The sequence below is a fragment of the Oryza sativa genome, chromosome 10 (assembly GCF_034140825.1).
Source record: "Oryza sativa Japonica Group chromosome 10, ASM3414082v1".
In the NCBI taxonomy this organism is placed as follows: domain Eukaryota; kingdom Viridiplantae; phylum Streptophyta; class Magnoliopsida; order Poales; family Poaceae; genus Oryza; species Oryza sativa.
The window spans coordinates 21,117,413-21,142,500 of record NC_089044.1 but is presented as its reverse complement, the minus strand read 5'-3'; the positions used below and the strand labels follow the sequence as shown (position 1 = coordinate 21,142,500).

Below are 25,088 nucleotides of genomic sequence, written 5' to 3'. Positions count from 1 at the left end.
ACACCACCACTTCTTTGCTCCCCGGAAGCAGCGGAGGTCGGCGGCGCAGGAGCGAGGGAAGCGGGAGCTCGACGGCATGGATCAGGAGGTGTGGGCTGACATGGGCACCGCCGTCAGGGTCGGGGCACCACCGCTTCTCCACCTCTGCACCCAATTGCTGCCGCACCCAACTGCCGCGGGCAAGCTCCTGTTGTCGTCGTCGAATGGGATGGTGAGCTTAGGGCGGATTTGGCTCGGACATGGCACCCCTGCTCCTCTCCCCTCTTCAGCGAGCTTCTCCTACACGGATCAAAGAAGGCAAAGCTTGACGGCACGGATGGAGACGCATATGGGCGGGCGAGGGCACTGTCATCGGGGTCAGGGTTAGGGTCACCGCCACTTTACCACCTCTGCGCCCCTCTCCGGCTTCTCGATCCGAAGCTGATGGCGGTGAGCTGCAGGTTGGCCACCGTTCTTCCCCCCTTCCTTCTGCTTTCTGGCCATGCACGGATGCGCTTCCCCTTTTTCAAACAACATTGTTGTATTCTCTAAAGAGGCTCTCGTTATCAAGTGGAGGCGCGCAAACCCGGTGTAGACATGGTCCCCAACCCTCCTCTCTCCTCGGCGCACAATTTACCTACATGGATAGACAATGTCACACGCCCTCAACGACTAGTGGCTGTGGAAATTGTTCCATCGCTAGCAACCACAGAAAATCCTCCTCACATGACAAAAGGGAACACATCAAGAGACGTCAGCCCAATATACTAGTCCAAGGCTCCAAGCATCACGCCACCGAGAAAAAAATAAACCATATGACACACACAACGACGCACGTAAGTGGTCGTCGAAGCTTCCAATATAGTAAGCGAAAAGCGCTCCATAATTGCGTATATATAAACACATGAACATCAGCAGCAACCTCCTCACTGCACCAAGAAGAAGCAGATAGCGAAAATGTCGTCGACTAACAGTTCAGGCGATCCGGCGGCGGTGCGCGTGGTGGGCGGCTGGGCGAGCCCCTTCATGAACCGCGTGGTGGTGGCGCTGAAGCTGAAGGGCGTGGAGCACGAGATGTTGCAGGAGACGGTGGGGAAGAAGAGCGAGCTGCTGCTCCGGTCCAACCCGGTGCACAAGAAGATCCCCGTGCTGCTCCACCACGGCAAGCCCATCGCCGAGTCTCTCATCATCGTCTAGTACATCGACGAGGTCTGGCCGGCCTCCAATGGCGCCCCGTCCATACTCCCCCGCGACCCCTACGGCCGCGCCGTCGAGCGGTTCTGGGCAAAGTACATCGATGACAAGGTAACTATCCCGGTATCCCCTCGTTTTTCCATATCAGATTCAGAAAGTTATAGAAGATGGTAAGTAGTACAAATATGCAAACATGTAATTCAAATTCAATTTACACGAGTTGAAAAAAAATAACAAATATGATGGTCAATAATGCGCATTAATCAGTTATATCATTTTCCGTCATATATGTCGATTGTTTTCTTAGATAATTTTTGCTCTTGCTTTGATGATGCAGATTCCTCCAGGGATTCGGGTGTTGAGAGGATCCGTGGAAGAAGACAAGGACAAAGCCGCGGGCGAAATGTCCACCGCTCTGCAGCATCTGGAGGAGGCATTTGTCAAGTGCAGCCAAGGGAAGCAATACTTCGGCGGCGACAACATCGGCTACCTGGACATCGCTCTGGGGTCATTCCTCGGATGGATCAGGGCGGTGGAGAAGATCGCCGGCGTCGAGCTCCTCAACGAGACCAAGGTTCCGAATCTGGCTGCTTGGGCAGATCGCTTCTGCGCACACCCGGCCGTGGTGGACGTCGTGCCTGACGCCGATAGGTTGGTCGAGTTCACGGTTCAGCATGCTGCGTTGCTGAGGGCTGTGAATGTTCCCAAGTGATGGAATGGATCGGATGCTGCTTTCACCAATTGGTTGAGTTTCACCGTACGTTTCAACGTGCTTCGTGTTGCCTGTACTATGGTCATTAGTGAAAGAACGATTAAATTAACAATGACCTTTTGACTAACACGCATATCAATAAGATGCTGTTTAGTGGCCATCAGCCCCCATAACTATCGTAACTTTGTAAGAGCAAGGATAATAATATAGTCCACTTCTTACTATTAGCCCATCCTAAAGTCAACACATATAATAGATTAGCTATAAGATTAGCTATAATTTTCTTCTCCTATCTCTATCTCTCACTTATACATTTAATGTATTTGTCTTGAAGCTTGTGTTAAGCTAGCTCTTGCATGAGAGCCAACACCCTTCTCTTTTGTTTACCTCTCTCCTTCACATAAGCTTATAGTAGGCTTATAGCTCACTATTATACTTGCTCTAAGGAGTAATAAGCACCCCATAACAATTTTATGTGTCCTAATTTGCTGCTACTCTCAAGTTGTGTCATACTACTTTGTTTATGTATGTGCTACTACTTTGTTAACTAGAATATTGCTTCCTGAATATATATGGTTTAACATTATTTAAACTATTATTTAATAATAAAGCAGTGTTGGGGATTTGTCCCATTACTTATCGTCTCTTTTTAATTTATTGCACAATGGTTATGTGTCTTAGGGTAGAAGCCGGGTATGTAAACCATTTTTATTATCTAAAAGAACAACTATGTCATACTACTTTGTTCATGTAATTCTTCTCTGGGTAGTGCGAAACGAAGAGGACCCGAGGGCCCCCGCGTCGTCCTCACGGGCGGCGCACCGCCGCGCAGCCTCCCTTCCCATCCCTTCGCCTTACCGTTGCCAGAGTGTGCCACCGAAGAGCCTACTCGGTCACAAGGAAGGTAGCAGCGGGGATTCTTCTTCAACTATTCCCCCACAGTAGGGTGATCAACGTACGATAGAACTAAAATGTTCAAAAAAAAAATGAATTGTGTTTCGGAAGGTTAAGTTCTACTGAATGACGTCCTCCGTGATGTGATGTAGTAACACCTGTTTCAATAAGAGGATAGAAAAAAAATGAAAAACTAAATTGTATTTTTGAAATGTCAATCTCCACTGATTGATGTCCTCAGTGATGTGAAGTAACACCTGTAGTATTACAATACCCCCAGCACCTGATTTTAGAAAATTATTTTATTCCACTCCTTCTGAATGTTCTATCTAGACGCAGAAATTGTTCTATTGCAAGTTTAAAAATTGATTTATACAAATTTTTAAAAACAAATATACCTGTGACACGCACATTATTCGTAATCATACATGTTCTTTTGCGTATAAACCGAATTTGTAAATGATATAGCATAGAGGTAAAGTCCATTTTTCTATCTGAAATACAAAACCGGTAATTTGTTTTCCAAAATTCTAAGAAAACATATTAAAAAAACTCTAAGGATATATTTTTAGTGGTTTTGTTTGAATGGAGATGGTTTTCTTAGTTCACATTCTTTTTGCACATATCTTATCTTATTTTATCTACATATCTAAAGCTGGCCAATCTCCTTGCCAGCTGATTGGTGGATAGGTAGCCAAATAACTTCGTGACACGTGGCAAAAATTTGGAGAATAGCATGCTGATTTAATTTCTCAGGCCACCTCACGTGGTTACACTCCTCTAGATTCTTCGTGTATGTAGGCGTACCAGACCGATCCTTCAACTCTTTAGCGCATATTTATTTAAGTGTTAGATTTTTTGTAACAATGAATTAATACGATTTTTAAAAATAACTTTATATATATATATATATATATATATATATATATATATATATATATATATATATATATATATATATATATATATATATATATATATATATATATATATATATTAAAAAATACACCGTTTAATAATTTGGAAAGTGTGCACGCGGAAAAATATATGGGAGTTAGACTCAGCTAAAAACAGCCACTTTAGCGGCACAGGCCCACGAGAGCATGTAATATATCTGTGTGGACTGAACCAACTTTGACGGTATAAAAACCAAAAAGAAAAGAAAAACTATGAAAAATAAATAGGAAATGTTTGGCAAAACAAGTCATCAAAAATTAAAACTATCGAACAATTACAAAATTATAAAAAGAACTAGGGTGTCTCTTTAGCACACTCTGGATCTAAGATTTATTTAGAGTCTGGTATCCCTAACTTCACAAATGCATGGATACTTGTGATTACGCTTATAACATTTGGTTAAATCATTATATTCCTATTTTAAATAAAATTTGAAATTTTAAAACACCAAAATCAAACATACAAACTTTTCGAACTACTATGAATTTAAGATCTGATGTGCCTAACAGCGCCTAAGATTAATAAAATTGACACTTCTATTTTCTTAACACTGTTAATACATCCATCTTACTAAAAAGTAAAATTATGTAATTATTTAGTATTGAATTGTTTATCATTAAATGTATTTAGACATGATTTAAATTTAAAAATTAAAATTTCTTAGGATAGTAGAACAACAATTTCGAGAATCTTTTAGACAGTATTTCCAATCATGCGCGAGAATCTCACCATCCATCCGATGGCTAAAAATTCAAAAGATTTTCCTTCACTTTTCTTACGACAGTAGAGTAGCAATTCTGAAAAATCTATTAGACATTATGCACGGGCTAAGTAATACGAGGCGGGTCAATAGGCTGATTGGTAGATTCGATCGGCGTCAAATTTGCTGACACTACGTGTCCCAATTTCGAGAAACGCCGCTAGCATTGCTCCGTTGCTACGCGCGGGCGTGTTTGGCTGGGCCATGATCCATCGAAGCTGCGTGCTCGTGCCTTGGTATGGGCCATACTTATCTCCCCCCACACTCATCTTGCGGACCAATTCAGCCGCCCATGACATGCTACGTGATAAAAGGAATAAGTTCACTTTAAGTCTCTTAATTTGTCGTCCAGTCTAATTTTCATCCTCATTTTAGAAATCTGGATACAACACATTCTCCAACTTACAAAACCAGTGCAAACGAGGTCCTCGGCAGTATTTGACCTCGATTTTGGCTGACATGGCGCCTACGTGGATTGTTTGACTAGGTCTTCATCCTATGTGGTATTGACGTGGCGTTTATGTGGCAATTTGATCCAAAAATAAAACGAGCAAAATTGAAAACTAAAGAATTTTTAAAAAATATGTGATGCCCATATGTCAGTCCAACAATAAAACAAAAAATAGTGGGACCCAGTGGGTCCCACATCCTTCACCTCATCCTCCTAAGCTCTATCTTCTCTCTCTCCACTGGCGCTCTCTCCGTTCTCCACCGACAAGCGCGCACAGAGAGGGATGAGGTGGGGAAGCTGGCGAGGGAGGTGGGAGATTGGTGTAGGGGCGGTGAGATCGAGCCTGCGATGCCGCCGCTCCGCCCACTGCCCGCTCCGCTCCAAGAGACGCCCTCCTCAGAGCTCAAGCCCCGCGAGACCATCTACTTTCCATCACCGACAACCCCACGGAGCCAAGAGCGGAGGGCAAACGTCAAGGGGGAGGATGATGCCAGAGGGGACGACGACGTTGAGGACATCGCAAAGATGGCGACAGTGTGGCGCGCGGCGAAGGGCGACCCCGCGACTAGGACACTCTTCATCCACGGCCTCGGTTGGAGCATCGAAGTCGATGACCTCCACTCCGTGTTTTTTGCTGCTTCGGCTTCGTCATCTTCCGCTCCCACCGCTCCACGTTCCACGCCCTCTACCGCCCACATGACAAAAAGGGTAAGGGAGAGAGGAGTAGGGAGCGGTCGCCGTTGCCTGTCCCTTTCCGCTCTGCCAGCCTGCTCCGGCCACTCCACCCCACTTCGCGCTCCACACCATCTGCCACCCACATGCCAGAGAAGTGAGAGACGAGTAGGAAACGATTGCCGCCGCTCCGCTCTGTCAGCCTACTCAGGCCGCCCGTCGCACACTTCGCCCAGCCCATCGTCGGCTTCGGCCTTCTCTTTTTTAGTTTTCATAGTTTTTCATTATTAGACGTGATTTCTGTAATAAAGTAAAACCCCAAAGATATTAAAGTAATCTATCTATCTTACTAAAGTTGGCGGTTTTTACCTAGCAGTAATTTTTCAAATAAATCTCCAAGTTATTCATGAGAGAAGAAAAGTAAATCTAGAAAAAAGAGATTAGCATATTAGACCAAATCCGGAACCTTCCAAACCATTCTTCTCCTTCAAATTAATCATTCCATCAGAGAAACAGTAAAAAAGGAGATCGATTGGTCGATTGGTGGATGTTGTGTTCAACCAGCAAGGTCGGAATCATAAGTATCTTCCTTCATGACCAAATTAATATATCTTCTCAATTTCGTGAGTTTGATGAAAAAATATGAAAATTTAAAAGCGTGGATGGAAAATGTGATGTTTTTCATTTTTCATAAGTGCAACAGACTTTGCTACAAGGATCGTTGATAAAAGAATATCATTTAAAAGAATATCTATAATATAGTTATCTATATGTAACTCACATTTGTCATTCGACGTGAATCTGATGGTTGACAAATCGACCGTTTCAAAAAAATATACATGTCAACAATTTTTTAGCTAATCTGTTCAAATATTTTGTCTTTCATGCATTCTAAAAATATTATGCCTTTCATGCATTTTAAAAATAACTCTAACTAGCACACGGGCTAAATAGTTGGCATGCCAACGTGCGTGCCTAATTTTCTAGTCTTATATAGTGAAAGTAGTAGGCTTTCTTATACAAGAATGCACCACATCATCACAAACATATTAGCCGTCGGATAAAGGATTTGGATAAACAATGGCCATTCGATTGAAATGGTACATGTATTAAAAAAACACAAATGAGCTAAACATATGGAAATTTCCGGAGATTTCTGGTACCTCCTCCTAGACGCGTGATAATAAAGAGAGGGGATAGAGAAAGAAGAAACACGGGGCTTCTAGTGATTTCTCTTATAAATATATAGTGCAATTTAGTTAAATCTATAGTTGGCTAAACATATGGAAATTTCCAGAGATTTCTGGTACCTCCTCCTAGACGCGTGATAATAAAGAGAGGGGATAGAGAAAGAAGAAACACGGGGCTTGTAGCGCCCGTTCCATCGTGGCGCCTAGCGGGAAAATTCTCTCTTAAAAAACCCTAATTGCGAAATTTGTTTCTTCGCTTGTTGTCTACTATCCGTGCCATCTCAGATCTCAAATCCCCGATCTATCGCCGAGTTCAATCCCGAATCCAAATCCTTCCCAAATCAATTCCTCCGCAAAAGTCTATTTTGCCTCCCTCGGGTTCGATGGGCCGAATCTCTCTCGGCCCATCTCCCCCTCCCTCCCCGGGTCTCTCTCTCTCTCTCTCTTTCTCCCTCTTCTCCACTCTGCCCGCGCGCCGCGCGCGCGTGCGCGTGAGCCGCGCCGAGCCGAGCCCTCCCCCCTCACGTGCGCGCGCCCGCGTGGCCGCTGCCCTGCCGCGCCTGCGCCGTCTGCGCCGCCCGGCCCCGCTGCCCTGCCGCGCCTGTAGCCGCGCAGCCGCTCGGCCCCGCACGCCAGCGCGCGTGCCCGAGCCGCGCCGCTCAAACCACCGCGCCGCCCGTTGCTTCCCGCGAGCGCGTGCCGTGGTGGCCGACCGCCTGGTCGCCGCCGCCGTCAGCCTCTGCCGCGCCTGTCGCCCGTGTCGCCGCTCCGCTCCACACCGCCCCGCCGTCATCGCCGTCGTCATCGCCCGGCCCCCGCCACTCCACGCGCAAGCTGCCAAGGGACGGAGGCAGAGCTCCTCTTCCCTCTGCCACGTCGCCCCCGCTCCCTCCTCCTTTTTCCCGAAGAGGCAAGGGGGCAAGCCCCCTTTTCTCTCCCTCTTTTCCCCTTTTTCCTCCCGCCGGCGTCATCCCCCCCTGTCGCCGCTTTGGCCGCGACCACCGAGCGCGAGCTCCCTCCCTTGACCGCCCAACGTCGGTTTCCAAACCGACATCGCCGCCCTATAAAGCCCAGGCGCCCTTCCTCTCTTCTCCTCTCCTTGTCCCATCACCTCCACTCCATTGTTGCCGCCTCCCATGCTCTGTTCGCCGTCGCCGTTCGTCGTTGCGCGTGTCGGAGGAGCCGGCACGAGCAAGGACGCGGAAGGGGGACTCCGGGCGCGCCCTCTCCTTCCTCTTCCCCGGCCCGAGGCCGGAGAGATCACTCCCGCGCCGTCGGCCTCTCGTCACTGCGCCCGCCCGCACGGTAGTGCATCTCCCCGTTCTCCCCCCTTGCTCCATCTCCTCCCCTTAGACTCGGGTAGTAGCACGAGTAGCCTCCCCGTAGCTAGCCGGCGCCGCCCCGACCGTTGCCGCCGCTCGCCGTGTGCTCGCCGCCGTCGCCGCCCGAGCTCGGAAGCGCTGCTCATCGCCAGCCTCGCTCGGCGCAGCTCCGTCCAATCCAACGCTAGCATCGGATTCCCGTAGCCGCGTAGATGCTCTCGCCGCCGGGAATCGGCCCCTCGTGACCTCGTCGCCGTTTCCCCCTTCTCCCACCGCCGGTTGCCGCCGCCGCAATTCGCCACCGTCGGGCATCCTCCGGCGAATCCGAGCCGTTGGCTCGTCTCCCCTCGTCCTGTGCAACCACCCGGTGTGCTCGTTTTCGCCTGTATAGACGTGGTTCGCTCCGCCGCTCGCCGCTGTCGTCCGCCGTCCGTTCCGGCCGGCGTCGTCGTCTACCTCCCGCCGGCCCGCGTGGCAGCCACGTAGGCGCCACGTCGGCGCCAGCTCGGCCAAGACCGGGTCGAGCCGACCCCGGTCAGCCCCTCCCCGTGCGCGTGGGCCCGCCGCATCCGCGTCCACCGCGAACCGCGCGCGTGCGCCGCGTCCCTCCCCCAAACCCTAGCGCCGCGCCGCGTACTCCCTCCGCATGGTGAACCGTGTCATCGACAAGCGGGTCCCACCCGGGACCACGCGAGATGGACTCGGTCCACCGGCTCTCTCTCTCTTCTCCTCCCGCGCGCGCGCTTTGGGCCGGCCGGCCCATTTAGCTCGGCCGAGCCGCCTCCTTTCTCTCGGGCCGCGCCCTTGCCGCCCGAGGGAAGTCTAATTTCCCTCCCTCTTTTCTTTTCTTTTTCAAAAAGGATTTAATTAAATCCTTTTCCTTTAGACCAAAAATCCAATAATCTTAGAAATTCAATATCTTCCCAACCGTAAATCCGTTTGACTCCGTTCAACTTCCAAAATTCCTCAAATCTCGAGATCTATCTAATGGCACGCTTAGAGGTCATTAATAGGGCTTTATTTTCGCCGTTTGTTGAGTCGTCCCGTTTTGCGTGTAGTTTCGGAGCCCGAAGACCCGCAGTGCGAGGATTTCGAAGATCAAGCTCCAGATCTCGAGCAAGGCAAGCCACCTTTGAACATCTTGAGCCTATATCTGAATTTAATTATGTTGCTTGAAAAATATTATGCATTGATAGGATCGCACTTAATCTGTTTGTCCCGTCTGCAAGGCAGATTGGCGGACCTACCTAGTTTGTTGCATTTGATCCTTCCTTTGTTAATTGTTATGCCATGTTCCCTTGTAACCACCCAGTTGCGCCTCGGAAATCGTGCACTCTGCACGAGTATCGACGGTCGCCTTCAAACTTAAAATCTGAAAAACTTCTTGGGTAAAACTTGGGTTTTACAAAAGACTTGGAAAACCCGACACCTGGGTCGGTGCTTGCGAACTAAATGAATTTTCTAAAACCGCGGACCGGGGAACGTACCGGGTGTACGGTTTCCCGCTCTTGCACTTAAGGACCGTTTCCTTGGAATTTCATCCGAACATAAGACAAGTACGACCACATGGGTGGAATGGGACACCCCTGGCTGAGTAACTAGCTTATCAGGGGAGCCTTGATGCCGAGAGACATGTGGATTCGCCGGGGTGGTGTCGGGGAGGACCCCTGGGCTTCCTGGCACAGTATGGTCTGGGACCTAACCTATTGTTGGTCTGGGACCCCTCTCGTCGGCATATGGTAAACCTGTGTCGGCTTTGGAAATGCCTTGTCATGAAAGCTTGGAGGTCTCCCGACGTGGCTGATCCCCACGGGCTGGGTGATCCGGGTTAGTAATGTCGTGTGGGTAAAGTGTACCCCTCTGCAGAGGTTAACAAACTGTTCGAACAGCCGTGCCCACGGTCATGGGTGGATGTGAGGTGATTCCTAGCGTAGTTTTGTTTGCCTACTGCCTTGTGAAATTGCTGATGTGGAAAGGGGTTCGATGTTTGAAAAATCTGCAGCTGATGGGATCAGCTAGGCCCGGGTGGCCGTTTGAAAGTTGTTGGCCTGGGTGGCCGTTTGAAAGTTGTTGGCCGGGTGCCAATCTTGATCAATTTTAAAGACTGATACATTGCACATACTCCGACCGGACGAGACGCACTGTCTCATCCGTGTCGTTTGAGAAGCACTCACTTAGTTGTTTTCAGAAAAGAGTTCAAATAAAATCAATCGCAAAAACAACAGCCCTTCCCTTGAAGCCTGCATTAAACACTTATTTCCCATGGCTTGCTGAGTACTCCTGTACTCACCCTTGCTCTATATAAATAATCCCCCCAGTTGCTGAAGAAGATGAAGCGGATCCTGCTGATGAGGAGTTCTTCCAGGAGCAAGCCGGCTACGATGAGTTTTAGGGTTTCGGCCTAGTTCCCAAGTCGCGCCTGTGTTGTTTGGCCCAAGTCTTGGCTTCCGTTTCCCTTTTGTAATACAGTTGTGAGCTCGGGATCTGTCCGCAGCCCAACATGACTGTACTCCTACTCTATAATAAAGAGACCTCTGTTGCTGTGATATTCTGTCTTCCGTGATACCAGCACTGTTTCCTGGGACTGGTATCAATTAACAGGTTAATTTGGAGCGTCACGGGCTAGTTCCGGTCGGTACTAGTTCGGGGCGTGACAGGGCTTCTAGTGATTTCTCTTATAAATATATAGTGCAATTTAGTTAAATCTATAGTTGGCTAGGAAAATCAATACTTCGTAAAGAAATTAATTTATTATGTCAAAACTCTCTTATAAGCTTAAATAGACCATATAGAAAAGTTCTTAAACAGGATCAAAAGTCGCGCAAAGCGTGACTATATGTGGCTAGTTTTGTTGATGTAGATATCAGTTATAAGTGGTCCACAACTATAAAACCTACCTGAATGAAGCTCAGGGAAAAAAAACAATAGATATTGATCAGAACCATCCTAAAATATGTTTAAGCCTTTAGGGTGTAAAGTGTTGAGTTTTAAAAGTTGAAGGTGAAAAACAAAGTTAAAGGTGAAAATGGATTTTGAGCAAAGTTGTAGGGCAAAATTGAACTTAACCCTATGGATTTTTAGACTTCTCTATAATTGACTTGATGTGAAAAACAACTCATGAAATTAATGAATTTCCCTGATATCTTGTTTCGCAAGTAGTAGCGACTAGCGAGTATGACATCACTACAACGTGAACTACGGGAGCAGGGATTGTTCTCAACATGCAAGATCCTGGTGCTACCAAGGTTATTCCAACTTCCAAAACCCGGTTTGACTTAACAATTTAAATTTGAATTATATTATATTAACCCCTAATTAGCTGGAAATTTTCCTACACGTTAGAGGATGGCCCATTAAAACTTAGGTAAATATATGTAGCCTAATGTGCAATCCACTCAAATAAATATTATTGAACCTAATCTAAAAGTTATCTCTCGTTTCTTGCATGATACTATAAACTGAAAAAACAATTAGCAAAATAGATTAATATGAAATATATCACCCTATAAACATGTAACCTCAAATCCGATTTCTACGAGCTGTAACAAAAATAACAAGTATAACTGACAATGTACACTAACTATTTTCAGTTTAATTTGTTATGTTTGTTGTAAGTTGTAGAAGTCGAATTTGACTTTGGATATTTGTGGAGCGATATATTTCATATTAATCTATATTATAGATTTTTTTAAAAAATAATTATTATTTAGGTGATATGTAAAAATGAGACAACGTCCGGTCGAGAGATAAAAATCCATCTCCAAACTAATCAACATACCAATATGGACGTAACACGTTGTAGAATACCCAGTTGGCAACTTCAGCGACACATGGAGAAACATACACGGTGCGGCAACATGAACTGATGAAACACGGTTGCAGAAACAATAAGAGGTACAGGCGTACAGCCAAAAACTGCGAAAATATCAAAGCACACGATAATCAAATATAGTTGCGCTCAAACTTCAATATACCGCCGCCTGTGCCTGTGCCTGCCTCATCTTCTCGAGCTCGACCAGCCTGCCGATGTCCGGCATGGCCTCCTTGGCGGCGTCGAGCTCGTCGAAGCGCTCCAACCACGCCGCCAGGAGCGGCGTCTTGGCGGCGTCGAACTGGTTCAGGCCGAACACCTCTTCGATGGCGTGCACCCACGCGACGAAGCCTCCGAGCACGACGTCGACGTAGCCGACGGTGTCGCCGCCGAAGAAGGGCTTCCCCTTGCAGCACTCGCTCAGTGCTCCCTCCAGTTTCTCCGCCACCGCGAACGTTTGCTTCACCCCCTCCGCCTTCTCCTCCTCCGTCTTGCCTCTGAACACCGGAATCCACGCACCGAACAGCTGCAAACGCACAGAACACGTATACACCAATCAATCACACAAATGCCAAGAGAAAATCAAGTACTCCCTCTGTATTTTAATGTATGGCGCTGTTGACTTTTTAACAAACGTTTGACTTTTCGTCTTATTCAAAAAACTTATGTAATTATCATTTATTTTATTGTGACTTGATTTATCATTAAATGTTCTTTAAGCGTGACATAAGTATTTTTTATTTGCATAAAAAATTTGAATAAAACGAATGGTCAAACATTGGTTAAAATGTCAACGGCGTCATACATTAAAATACGAAGGGAGTAATAATCAACAGAAGAGTACTCTACTAGTACATGATCATCGTAACAACCTTTTCGTCGATGTAGGAGGCCCAGAAGCGAGCGACGGCGCGATCGTGGGGGTCGGCGGGGAGGAGGGTGACGCCGGCGTCGGGGAACACCTCGTCGATGTACTGTACGATGACCTGCGACTCGCAGATGGGCTTGCCGTTGTGGATGAGCACGGGAACCTTCTTGTGCACCGGGTTGGAGCTGAGGAGCAGCTCGCTCTTGTTCTTGAAGTCCTCCTCGACGTAGTCGTAGCTCAGGCCCTTGAAGCTGAGCGCGAGCTTCGCTCGCAGCGCGAACGGGCTCGCCCACATCCCCAGCAGCTTCAGCTCATCTCCTCCTCCGGCCATGGCGATCGAGTGTTCTACGCACGTTTCGAAGATTGGAGCTTTTGGCTTCTCTTCTGCTCGATCGGCTCGCTCTCTTTGGGAAGAAGTATCGAGGACGCAGTCACACGGTATATATATATAGTCGGTGCCTCGGCCTGCAGTGTTTTTCGTGCATGTCACCTAAATAGTCATAAAAATATGAAAAAAATTAGCAACATAGATTAATTTGAAATATATCACTCCACAAACATACAAGTTTAAACTGAACTTCTACAAGTTGTAACAAAAATAACAAATATAGTTGCGAATGTGCCATAACTATTTTCAGTTTAATTTATTATTTTTGTTGCAACTTATAGGAGTTGAATTTGGTCTTGCATGTTTGTGGAGTGATATATTTCGTATTAATTTATGTTGTCAATTTTTTTCAATTTTTTTGATAACTATTTAGATGACATGCAAACAACAAGGGGATGTCCCCTCGAGGGATGAAAATCCACATCCGTGTTTTTTCAGATAAAACAGAGTAAAGCAGAGAGTATATCATCCTGTGCTTGCGTAGTCCTACTTGGCTCAGCTGCTGGTAAAACATTTTGCGTCGATGATCTGATCAGTGACGCGTACCTTGTGCCTTCTTTTCTCCCAAAAGAAAGTAGAAGCTAGCAACACGTGCTAATGACCCAGCAAAGATATTTCTCTGGGTTCACCGGCATTGATGTGGTTTTTCGGAACGTCCAACCTTCGCTGGGTTCAGCTTTGAGAAAATGCCAAGACGAGATCAAGTTTTGGGCTGTGCGTTTCAACGCTGAAGACAGGGTCATAATCCCGGTCTGGAAACATGTAATTTCTTCCTCCCTACAATCACTTGATCTGTTGTAACCTCTACGCTTTGTCTTCCCAAACTGTTGTTTTTGGGACTTGTCTAAAAAAACACGTGCTAATGACGGGCACCTACTGCGTTCCTTGAATCCTTCGCTCCAAACTGAGCCAGATTTTCAGCGCATGTCAAAACAGAAAGCTGATTAGCACACAACTAATTAAGTATTAACTATTTTAAACTTGAAAAAAATATATTTATTTGATTTTCTTAACAACTTCTGTATAGAAAACTTTTGAAATAAATACACCATTTAATAAGTTAAAAAAATACGCTAACGAAAAATGAGCAAGTTAAAGTTTAGAATTGAATTAAAGAATCAGGCTTTAAATTTATTTCATCACCAAGTCAAACTCAAAAATATTACCTCCGTTCTAAAATGTATTGGATTAACATCACCAACAACTATGAACCTGAACTAGATTTGACGTAACCTAGCACTACGAAGCTGAACATGTTGTTTAGATTCGCAGATGATGTCAAATCTAATCCTACATAGCTACTTCCTCCGTCCAAAATATTGTGACCTAAGATCGGGCCGTCATACAGCGATCAATCTGTCCGTCTGCCATACCACTGGCGAGTCTGTCCATCCGCCCCATTGCCGGTGTCGCTACTCAGTGCTGCCATTACCATGCTGGTGTCCGAGTCCGTGCCATTGGGGATCGAAGAGCAGAGGAAGAGGGTGCAGGCACGGGCATTTACCAGGAGGAGAGGAAAAGGATAAGGAGCACACAAGCGCGCGCGTGTGCCATCGGGGTATAGCGCACGCTGCAGGAGAAACCTGTCTGGAGACCGCGGCCATTGCCTGGACGACGAGGAGCAGCGTCAGTGCTGCCTCTCGTTCATCTCCGGCCTCACCTAATAATGATGGAGAAGGTGGCCAGCGGCGCGGACATAGCAATCGCTTGAGGGTGTGAAATAGTGGCCATGGAGATTGTGTTCCATCGCTACAACCACAGAAAATCCCCTTCACATGACGAAAGAGAACACATCAAGAGACACATCAGCCCACTGCTAGACTGCTAATTAACCAGTCCGCTCCAAGCGTGACAAACACCAAGATAAACCATAGTGCCATACTATGACGCACGCAACGACGTACGTCAAAGCAGCTTTCAATAGTACAACCTCCGCCTCATTATAAGTACAATCATAGGTTTTCACGTCAAATTTTAATCGTTTGTCTTATTTGAAAAATCTTTATAATTAGTATTTTTATTGTTATGAGATGATAAAATATAAATAGTATTTTACTCGTGACTTATGTTTTTAAATTTTTTTAAAAAAAATTTTCAAATAAGACGGACGGTTAAAGTTAGGCGCGAAAAACCATAACTGCACTTATAATGGAACGGAGGTAGTAAGAAAAAAGCGGTCCATATAAACTAAACTAGTGCACAACTACACATCAGCTTCAGTCTGCTCACTGAACTCGAGTAAACCAGCAGCTTCTGTTTCTTGGCCACATCGAGTAAAAATGTCCTCGTCGTCGACGAGCGGTTCAGCCGAGCCCGCGGCGGCGGTGCGCGTGCTCGGCAGTTGGACGAGCCCGTTCGTGATGCGCGTCGTGGTAGCGCTGAAGCTGAAGGGCGTGGAGGAGTACGAGCTGTTGCAGGAGACGAGGGGGAAGAAGAGCGAGCTGCTGCTCCGGTCCAACCCGGTCCACAAGAAGATCCCCGTGCTGCTCCACCACGGCAAGCCCCTCGCCGAGTCTCTCATCATCGTCGAGTACATCGACGAGGTCTGGCCGGCCTCCGATGGCGCCCCGGCCATACTGCCCCGTGACCCATACTGCCGCGCCGTCGAGCGGTTCTGGGCACAGTACATCGACGACAAGGTAAGTACAGACACAGTCTCGCGCGTCCTCAAACTGCAAATTCATCTGAATTTTTCTTCTTTTTAATCCTTTTTAGCCGGATGATTTTGCTCTCATCTTGGATAATTTGTGTGCAGTTTCCTCGGGGGACTCGCGTGTTGAGAGGAACCGTGGCCGGAGAGGAACCGTGGTTGAAATGTCCACCGCTCTGAAGCATCTGGAGGAGGCATTTGTCAAGTGCAGCCAAGGGAAGAAATACTTCGGCGGCGACAAAATCGGCTACCTGGACATCGCTCTTGGGTCGTTCCTCGGATGGATTAAGGCGGTGGAGAAGTTCGCCGGCGTCGAGCTCCTTGACGAGGCGAAGGTTCCAAACCTGGCTGCTTGGGCGGATCGCTTCTGCGCGCATCCGGCCGTGGTGGACGCCATGCCTGACGCCGATAAATTGGTCGAGTTCGCCGTTAAGCATGCCGCTTCGATGAAGGCTTTGGATGCTCCCAAGTGATCAGCGAATTAAGCATTCTCCTTTGTGTTGCATGTACTGCATTACATCATCGGATCTGGTTCCATAATTTTTAGTGCTTAAGTAGGAAGGAAACCGTGTTGATGGGCGGGCATTTTATTTTTTATAATAAAAAAACACTAAAAGAAGTATTATCTTATCATATTCATCTTATATATTCACCATAAGAGTAAATTATTTTATAATGGTAACTAAAGAAGAAGAAAAAATAACTATGCCATGAAATAAATCGTAGTCTTTGTTATACTAAATGATAAGAATGTCTCTCAAATTTTAAACAAAAATCACTTAGTCTCGCTTGGATGTAAATTTCAGAGAATTAGTAGATCCATTATAACCTACTCATTCCGTTTTATATTATAAGTCGTTTGACTTTTTTTCTATTTAAACTTTTTGAATTTGACTAAGTTTAGAGGAAAATATAATACTATTTTAAACACAAAACAAATATATTACCAAAATATATCAAATGTTAGATTTAATATAACTAATTCGATATTTTAAATATTGCTAGATTATTCTATAAACTTGATCAAACATAATAAAGTTTGCCTAGGGAAAAAGTCAAACGATTTATAGTATGAAACGGAGGGGTACCCGTTAACATTTTGTTAATAATTTTTTTACCACTGTTTACATAAGATGAAAGCACAAATTTTGAAACTTTGATAATGATGTCATTTAAATGGCTTTTTTCTTAAAATACGACTCATATAAAGAGAAATATTATTGAGGACAGTAAAGTGAATCTTTTTTAAAATTTTATAAGTAAAATGAGAAAAAAAAATTTAGATGTTAAGTGATCCAATGAAATAGTCGGGAGATTAAAATGGAATTTTTAAATAATTAAAAAAAATCCCCAATGCCTGCAAATCGTTTTCAAATAATTAATTTTGTGTTCGACCATTTGATCCCGAATTCCAGCCACGAGGCTTCCATCGTCGTCTCATTTTCATGCTCATTGCTTCACCTATCTAACTCCAACATTTGCTCCACTGTTAATTTTTGTTCTTAAATTGCTCGATGTTCATGTGGTACACTGCTGTGTCGGTGCCATGAACCGACGACTATAATTTGTGTGTACTAGGACATCATCCAACTAGGGCTAGTCCTTTGCCAGATGTCGTCCCATTTATATTTTAAAGTTGTGTTCGCCACTATAAGGCAATCCCACCGGAAAAATTGAACACTAGGATCAGCTGCTATAATAAACCATGTATACGCACGCAACTACCTACGTCGGTGATGCTTCCAATTAATAGGGTATGTTTGGAACAACGCCAACTCCATTTCCACCTCTGCTGAAACTGGAGCTCAGCCAAACAATTTCAGCTCCACGTGGAGCTCTATCACAAAATGAATTAGAGTGGTGAAGCTGGGTTCAGGCAGCTCCACACTTCACTCCAAACCCAACTCCTTGAGCTAAATTTAGTAGTTGGAGCTCTAAAAAAAGCCCATAGTAAGCAAAATGAGCTTCATAATTCCATATAAACACATGCATATCAGCAGCAGTCTCCTCACTGAACCAAGAAGGACACTAAAGCAGTAGTCTAGTCTCCCGGCCAAGCAAGAACCAAAAAGCAATTAAGATCGAACTCGAGCAAACATGTCGTCGACTAACAACAGTTCAGGCGAGCCGCCGCCGGCGGTGCGCGTGCTGGGCGGTTGGGCGAGCCCCTTCACGAACCGCGTGGTGGTGGCGCTGAAGCTGAAGGGCGTGGAGCACGAGATGTTGCAGGAGACGGTGGGGAAGAAGAGCGAGCTGCTGCTCCGGTCCAACCCGGTGCACAAGAAGTTCCCCGTGCTGCTCCACCACAGCAAGCCCCTCCCCGAGTCTCTCGTCATCGTCGAGTACATCGACGAGGTCTGGCCGGCCTCCAATGGCGGCGCCCCGGCCATTCTCCCTCGCGACCCCCACGGCCGCGCCGTCGAGCGGTTCTGGGCACGGTACGTCGATGACAAGGTAAGGGCATGTCTTGCGTAATTTTTTTTTGTCTCTGAACATTTTCTTCTTGTTTCTTGGAGAATTTTTGCTCTTGCTTTGATGATATTTTTGCAGATTCTACCAGGGCTTCGGGTTTTGAGAGGATCGGTGGCCGGAGACAAGGACCAAACCGCAGGTGAAATGTCCACGACTCTACAGCGTCTGGAGGAAGCATTTGTCAAGTGCAGCCAAGGGAAGGAATACTTCGGCGGCGACAGCATCGGCTACCTGGATATCGCTCTGGGTTCGTTCCTCGGATGGATCAAGGCGGTGGAGAAGATCGCCGGCGTCGAGCTCCTCAACGAAACCAAGCTTCCGATCCTGGCTGTTTGGGCGGATCGCTTCTGCGCGCACCCAGCCGTGGTGGACGTCGTGCCTGACGCTGATAAATTGGTTGAGTTCACCGTTCAATATGGTTCTGTGCTGAATACTGTGAATGTTCTTCCCAAGTGATGGATGGTATGCTGCTTTGTGCCTGACGATAAATTGGTTTGAGTTCACCGTGCAACGTGCTTCGTGTTGCCATTTAGTATGGTCACTAGTGAAAGATGATGGTCATTTACGTTGTTTTGTTTCGTTTCTTCGGAACTGTAGTTTCCCTTTCCGTCTGAGTCTGTAATTTTGCTTGTAAGACTTCTCTCTGAGTCTTTTATTACTACTTCTCTCAGTCTTTTATTACTACTACTACTACTGATGATGATGATGATATTCTAATGACCATCAGCCATTCGCTACCGTATTTAGTGTCAGATGGGGATAGGCTAGCTACCAGCTAGCGACGCGTAAAGATGAAGGTTGCACGGGAGAACGGGGTCATCGTCAGAGTTGGTTTGAAGTTTAGATAAGATAAAGAGATCAAATTAGAGATTTATTAAAGTTTGTTACTAGCTAGATGCAGTATATAATCTGAGACTTGCGGGATTGTTTTTCACGTTAACTAAGATGTTAACCAGCCGAAAACAATTGTCACCAGCCCATAGCATTATGTAACTCTGGTTTTATCCATATATTAGGCTCAAAGTCTTAACAGATCACCAACCCAGGTACGAGTGCTCCAAAAGGCTCCAAAGTTCTCACCGCCCTGCGAATTTTTATTGATTTTTAAGCCATTTTTTTTAAAAAAATTTATTTTTAAATCTGAACCTCTTAGCTGCGCCATATGCAGTGGATGTGCTAGTATTGTCTTGTCACGTCAGTCTAAATAACGTGGCTAACAATTTCACTTTTGAAAATAAGTTCTTTTTGAGAAAAATAAAAAACGCCCTGCAACACAAGAGATCTGGACAGACGAGGCATCCCGGCGTCATGTGCAGCCAAGGGAAGCGATACTTTGGCGGCGGCGACATCGGCTTCCTGAACGCCGTTCTGTGGTCTCACATTGGTCATTGGCCGTTCAAGGAGTCGATCGGAGAAGATCCCCGGCGTCAACGGCCTCGACGAAGCCAAGTTGGCCCTGTAGCTGACCCATGCTGTGAGCAGCGTCATGCCTGACGCGGACAGGCTCGTGTCGAGTTCAGTCTCCATTGCTACCATTGAAGGATTCCAACTTCCAAGTGATCGAAACATCACAAAATCATATCTTGTCGCTTTCTCAATCAACAATTTGCGTTAACTTTAGACGAGTAACAGCTTGTGAAATGTAGTAATATGCTTTTGTTATGAAACAAAGTTGCCTCCGCATCCGCAGCCTGTAGGGACCGTCTGACTATGGTAGTGCAGTGTAGGGCTGGAGCCGCCCACATGTGGTGGAATGCAATTATGCAAATGGGAAAAAGCCGCGAATTTTGGCTAGAATTTCTCAAAGGCATTTCAAACTACAAATCTACAGTGGTCTCAGACTAGCCGCCGCCCTACCAGAAGTTGCAAATTCATCGTAGGCTTCTTGAATTTCAGGTGCACCGTGCACGTACTCGTAAATCATTGCCGGCGGAAACTTTATTAGTGGAGTTATAGTCCAACACTCAAACGATCACCAATGGTGTGTGATTATTCAATCCATTGTTTTTTACTTTGCGTTCACAACCATTTTTCAGTAACTCGCCAAAACCATTTTCTTTCTGGAACTCCAGTTCAAAACAGTTTTTGTTTCGACTTTCCAGGAGGCTGAAAACCATATTTGTAGCTCTTCACGCGGGTATAAATAGACGCCTACATTATCACTAAGCAAGATATATAAGCCTATAAGGCCTGCATCTGTGGTGTGCATGCAGCAGCAAGCATATCGCGCACACGACGAGCTTCCATATATGGGAATGGACGGCGATTCTTCATACTCACCGGCATTGGCCGCCGTCGCCGGCGCCGTCGCGCTGGTGGCGTTCTGCTCCTACTACCTGGCCGTCACCCGCGCCACCGGCGACGGCGAGGCGAGGCGGCGGCGGCGGCGGCACCCGCCGGTGGTCGGCACGGTGTTCCACCAGCTGTACCACGTCCGGCGGCTGCACGACTACTACACGGCGCTGTGCCGGGAGCACACGACATTCCGACTGCTCGCGACGCCCGGCCGCCGGAACATATACACGTGCGATCCGGCCGTCGTCGAGCACATCCTCCGGACCAACTTCCCCAGCTACGGAAAGGTAAGCTGAGTAACCGGGCCTCGCATGAATCGCGCACCCATTCCGGCCCAACTACTTATGGGCCGCACGTGAGTTAAAAGCCTGTTAGGGCCCAATTGTATTGCGCTCATCTTACGAATTTTTTTATTTATACATTTTTTTATTAAAATATTTACAAAAATATTTTTTTGTTTCAAAAATTTACAAATCTAATCGCCTGCCGCCCTTTGGGAGATCGCCCTTCCAGAGGGCAGCAAGGGACCTAAATGCAAATTTTCCAGCACAACTTGTTAGCTCTATGATTTTACAATTTAAAATTATATTATATAAAGTTAGATGAAATAAAACTTTATATCAAAATTGTAGATCTCCAGGAGATCTGCAACTTTGTAGTTAACAACTTTTTCATTTAAGATGTTTTACATATCCAAATATTCGTTACAAAATATAAAACACATTTAAAAAAATCTCATATCTACATTTCAAACGACATTGGATGGAGATAAACTTTATATAAAAGTTGTAGATCTTGATGAGATCTATAACTTTGTAGTTTATCACTTTTTCATTTAAAATCATTTGGAGTATCGAATAAGCATTATTAGTTTTTAAGCAATTAAAACCGGTGGAAAGGGTTTGAACACAAATAAAAATTTTGTATTTAGGTCCCTTGCCGCTCTCTGGGAGGGAGATTTTTGAAAATATCCCTTCCTAAGGGCGGCAGGCGATTAGATTTGTAAATTTTCGAAACAAAAAATTATTTTTATAAATATTTTAATAAAAAAATGTATAAATAAAAAAAATTCCTTATCTTACTAACGGCATGGGAAATTTCAAGGAGATAAATAAAAAAGCGTTCTAATACAAGGTGCTTTCGTTGATAACCCTAGTGACGAAAATCTGGGAGAAGGCTAAAACCTAAACCCTAGCAGGAGCTAAACGACTCTCAAAGATTATCCCTTAGATTTCTTTTTCTTCTATATACTCCCTCCGTCCTAAAATATAAATATTTTTAGACTTCGACATAGTTTTCGAGTTACTACTTTGATCAACCATATCTACAAAAGTAAGATGTTTTAAATAAAAAGAGTTGCACTCCCTTCGTTTCAGGTTATAATACGTTTTGACTTTGGTCAAAGTCAAACTGCTTTAAGTTTGACCAAGTTTGTAGAAAAAATAGTACCATTTTCAACCCAAGACAAATTTACTATGAAAATATATTCAATTATTGATTTGATGAAACTAATTTAGTATTATAAATATTATTATATTTGTCAATAAACTTAAATAAAACTTGAAACAGTTTGATTTTAACCAAAGTTAAAATGTCTTATAACCATAAATGGAGGGAGTGTATTATGATAGCTTGTTTAATGATAAATCTAGTAACATCAAATGTACATGATTAATCTTTTTTTCTATTAATAATTAAAATTTTAAAAGTTTGATTTGATATATTCTAAAAATACTTATATTTTGGGACGGATGGATAGAGTAGTTGTTTCTTACTTGTAAAATACTAGCTTTTAACTTAGCACACTCGTTTTTTTAAAAACAAATGTATTGTGCTGACATGTGCCATGTATGGTTTAAGGGCCCGTTGAACTCCGAGATCCTGAATGACCTGTTCGGGGAAGGTATCTTCGCCGTCGACGGCGAGAAGTGGAAGACGCAGAGGAAGATCGCCAGCTACGACTTCACCACGAGGGCCCTCCGCGACTTCAGCAGCGACGTCTTCAAGAGGAACGCCGCGAAGCTCGCCGGCGTCGTCTCCAACCACGCGGCGTCAAACCAATCCATGGACTTCAAGGTAAGTGCATGCATGCCATATCAATACCAAGCTCACGTACTGACGTATACTACATCGATCGTTTTCTTGATGTCCAAATGTTCGTTTCTTCAGGGGTTGTTGACGAGAGCAACGATGGACTCCATCTTCACCATCGCCTTCGGGCAAGACCTCAACACGCTGGATGGCTCCGGCGAGGGGCGCCACTTCGCCAAGGCGTTCGACGACGCCGGCGAGTACCTCCTGCTCCGCTACCTCAACCCGTTCTGGAAGCTGGCCAGGCTGCTCAACGTCGGCGCCGAGGCGACGCTCAAGGAGAGGATCAAGGTCGTCGACGAGTTCGTGTACAAGCTCATCCGTGCCAGGTCCGACGAGCTCTCCAACACCATGGCACAAGATCATGTAAGCAATACCTCACATCAGTGGCATGTTGGTACATCAATTTGTGAGTGACCAGACGCTTGAAACTGAGCTGAATTTCGTAACTGAAACAGCGTTCCAGGGATGATCTCCTGTCAAGATTCATCCAGGCAACGACCAGCGATTCTGGGACGGTTGATTACAAGTACCTGAGAGACATTGTTCTGAACATTGTCATAGCCGCCAAGGACTCGACATCGGGGTCGCTTGCTTGGTTCCTGTACATGGCGTGCAAGCGCCCGGAAGTCCAGGAGAAGATTTTCGACGAAGTCATGGAGACCACCAACGCCGGGGACTGCGCTTCCATCGACGAGTTCTTGACGAGCCTTACCGACCAAGCACTGAACAAGATGCACTACCTGCACGCTGCACTGACGGAGACGCTCAGGCTGTACCCTTCAGTTCCACTGGTGATCACTGATCAGTCAATCAATTGACCAATGAACAGTATGATCAGGAAGTTATAATGAGAGTATATATCAAACTTACCGTTGCTTGTTTGTCTTGATGATTTAGGAGAACAAGCAGTGCTTTTCGGACGACGTGTTGCCCAACGGTTTTAGCGTCAGCAAGGGGGACGGGGTATTCTACATGCCCTACGCGATGGGGAGGATGGAGTTCTTGTGGGGTAAAGACGCTGAAGCTTTCCGACCTGAACGTTGGCTCGACGAGCACGGCGTGTTTCAGCAGGAAAGCCCATTCAAGTTTACAGCTTTCCAGGTGAAATTTTACTGAACTCACCATCATCGTGATCGAATTTTCTGAACTTGGTGATGAGACAGTCCTGAATTCTGACTACCTGAGTGAATCTTGTGTAGGCCGGCCCAAGAATCTGCATCGGGAAGGATTTCGCGTACAGGCAGATGAAGATCTTCGCGGCCGTGCTGATCCGTTCCTTCGTGTTCAAACTTCGCGACAAGAAGGACAACGTCAGTTACAGGACAGCGATTACGCTTGCCATCGATCAGGATCTCCATCTGACTGCTACGGCAAGATGAGTGTACAGTGTACACTATACACTATACAGTGACAGTGGCACGTAGGGCAGCTGACTCTACTCACGCTAGTGACAGCTCCTTGTGAAAACATAATAATAATATCTCTCGAAAATAATATAGCTGCAAACTTAATTGTGTCTGATTGCAAATATTCCGTCTAGCTTGCTGGAATAAATTACTATTTCCCGTGCATCTAAAATTTATTTAAAATTATACCCATCCTAACACTACTAGAAAAATAGTTTTTCCAGGCGGCAAAAACAGTTTTGTAAGCAAAGGCCTGCGATGCCCGCCTACGAAAATCAGGCGGCATCTCCATTATTGTAGGTGTTAGATTCCACCTGCCCGTGAAAATCATCAATGCGCACAAAAATAAAAACAGCCGTCACCACCCCTACCCGCCGGCGCCACCATTGGCCTCCTCGGCCCCCTCCCAAAACAGCCGTCACCACCCCTACCCGCCGGCGCCGCCACCGGCCTCCTCGGCCCCCTCCCCCTCCGGCAGACGGCTCTCCACCTCCGTCCAAGGGGAGTGCCACTTCCGTAGGCCAGCTCTCCTCTTCCATCCAGACATGGGAGGGGAAGGGCCTGCGTTGTCTGCGCCGCCGCTGCCATCCGCTCCTCCGCTGTCACACCCCAATCTGGCACCGCCGTACAACGGCACCTGACAGGAGCGTGTCGTGGGAAAAAGGGCACGAACCGCTTCCTACGAAACTGCGATCTCAGTACCAGTCCCAGGACATAGCGCTGGTACCCACGGTGACAAATATGAATCATTGCAATCCTTAAAAGAAATAGAGGACTTATTTACCTTAACTTAGGTTGCAGCTCAGAACAGCCCGAGATTGCAACCGACGACGCGGACGAGGAAACACCAACAACAGCGGCAGCAGCGGAACCAACGGACTAACACCCAACACCACAGGCGACGGCTGGGAACCAGGACGAAACCCTAATCTTCACTTTACGTCATCTTCAACTTCCGGGCGGAGGAACTATA

General features: G+C 46.0%; 3 protein-coding genes and 2 pseudogenes across 3 annotated transcripts; 4 read left to right on the top strand and 1 right to left on the bottom strand.

Moving 5' to 3' along the window:
• Positions 1 to 867: 867 nt before the first annotated feature.
• LOC4349170 (glutathione S-transferase U17-like) lies at positions 868 to 2,272 on the top strand (annotated as a pseudogene).
• A 9,642-nt stretch (positions 2,273 to 11,914) lies between these two features.
• On the bottom strand, positions 11,915 to 13,225 carry LOC4349169 (probable glutathione S-transferase GSTU6). Its single transcript, XM_026021036.2, has 2 exons — positions 12,815 to 13,225; positions 11,915 to 12,468 (listed from the first exon to the last, which is right to left on the bottom strand). Exons 1-2 carry the CDS (start codon positions 13,139 to 13,141, stop codon positions 12,097 to 12,099), a joined length of 699 nt encoding a protein of 232 aa, XP_025876821.1. The 5' UTR covers positions 13,142 to 13,225; the 3' UTR covers positions 11,915 to 12,096.
• Positions 13,226 to 15,410: 2,185 nt separating this feature from the next.
• Positions 15,411 to 16,481, top strand: LOC9267184 (glutathione S-transferase U17-like; annotated as a pseudogene).
• A 1,377-nt stretch (positions 16,482 to 17,858) lies between these two features.
• Positions 17,859 to 19,004, top strand: LOC4349167 (glutathione S-transferase U17). The gene is made up of 2 exons (XM_015757319.3): positions 17,859 to 18,302; positions 18,399 to 19,004. Exons 1-2 carry the CDS (start codon positions 17,946 to 17,948, stop codon positions 18,774 to 18,776), a joined length of 735 nt encoding a protein of 244 aa, XP_015612805.1. The 5' UTR covers positions 17,859 to 17,945; the 3' UTR covers positions 18,777 to 19,004.
• Positions 19,005 to 20,527: 1,523 nt separating this feature from the next.
• Positions 20,528 to 24,280, top strand: LOC4349166 (cytochrome P450 704C1). The gene is made up of 6 exons (XM_015758486.3): positions 20,528 to 20,902; positions 22,476 to 22,691; positions 22,785 to 23,072; positions 23,165 to 23,500; positions 23,607 to 23,810; positions 23,909 to 24,280. Exons 1-6 carry the CDS (start codon positions 20,528 to 20,530, stop codon positions 24,086 to 24,088), a joined length of 1,599 nt encoding a protein of 532 aa, XP_015613972.1. The 3' UTR covers positions 24,089 to 24,280.
• The last annotated feature ends 808 nt before the right edge of the window (positions 24,281 to 25,088 follow it).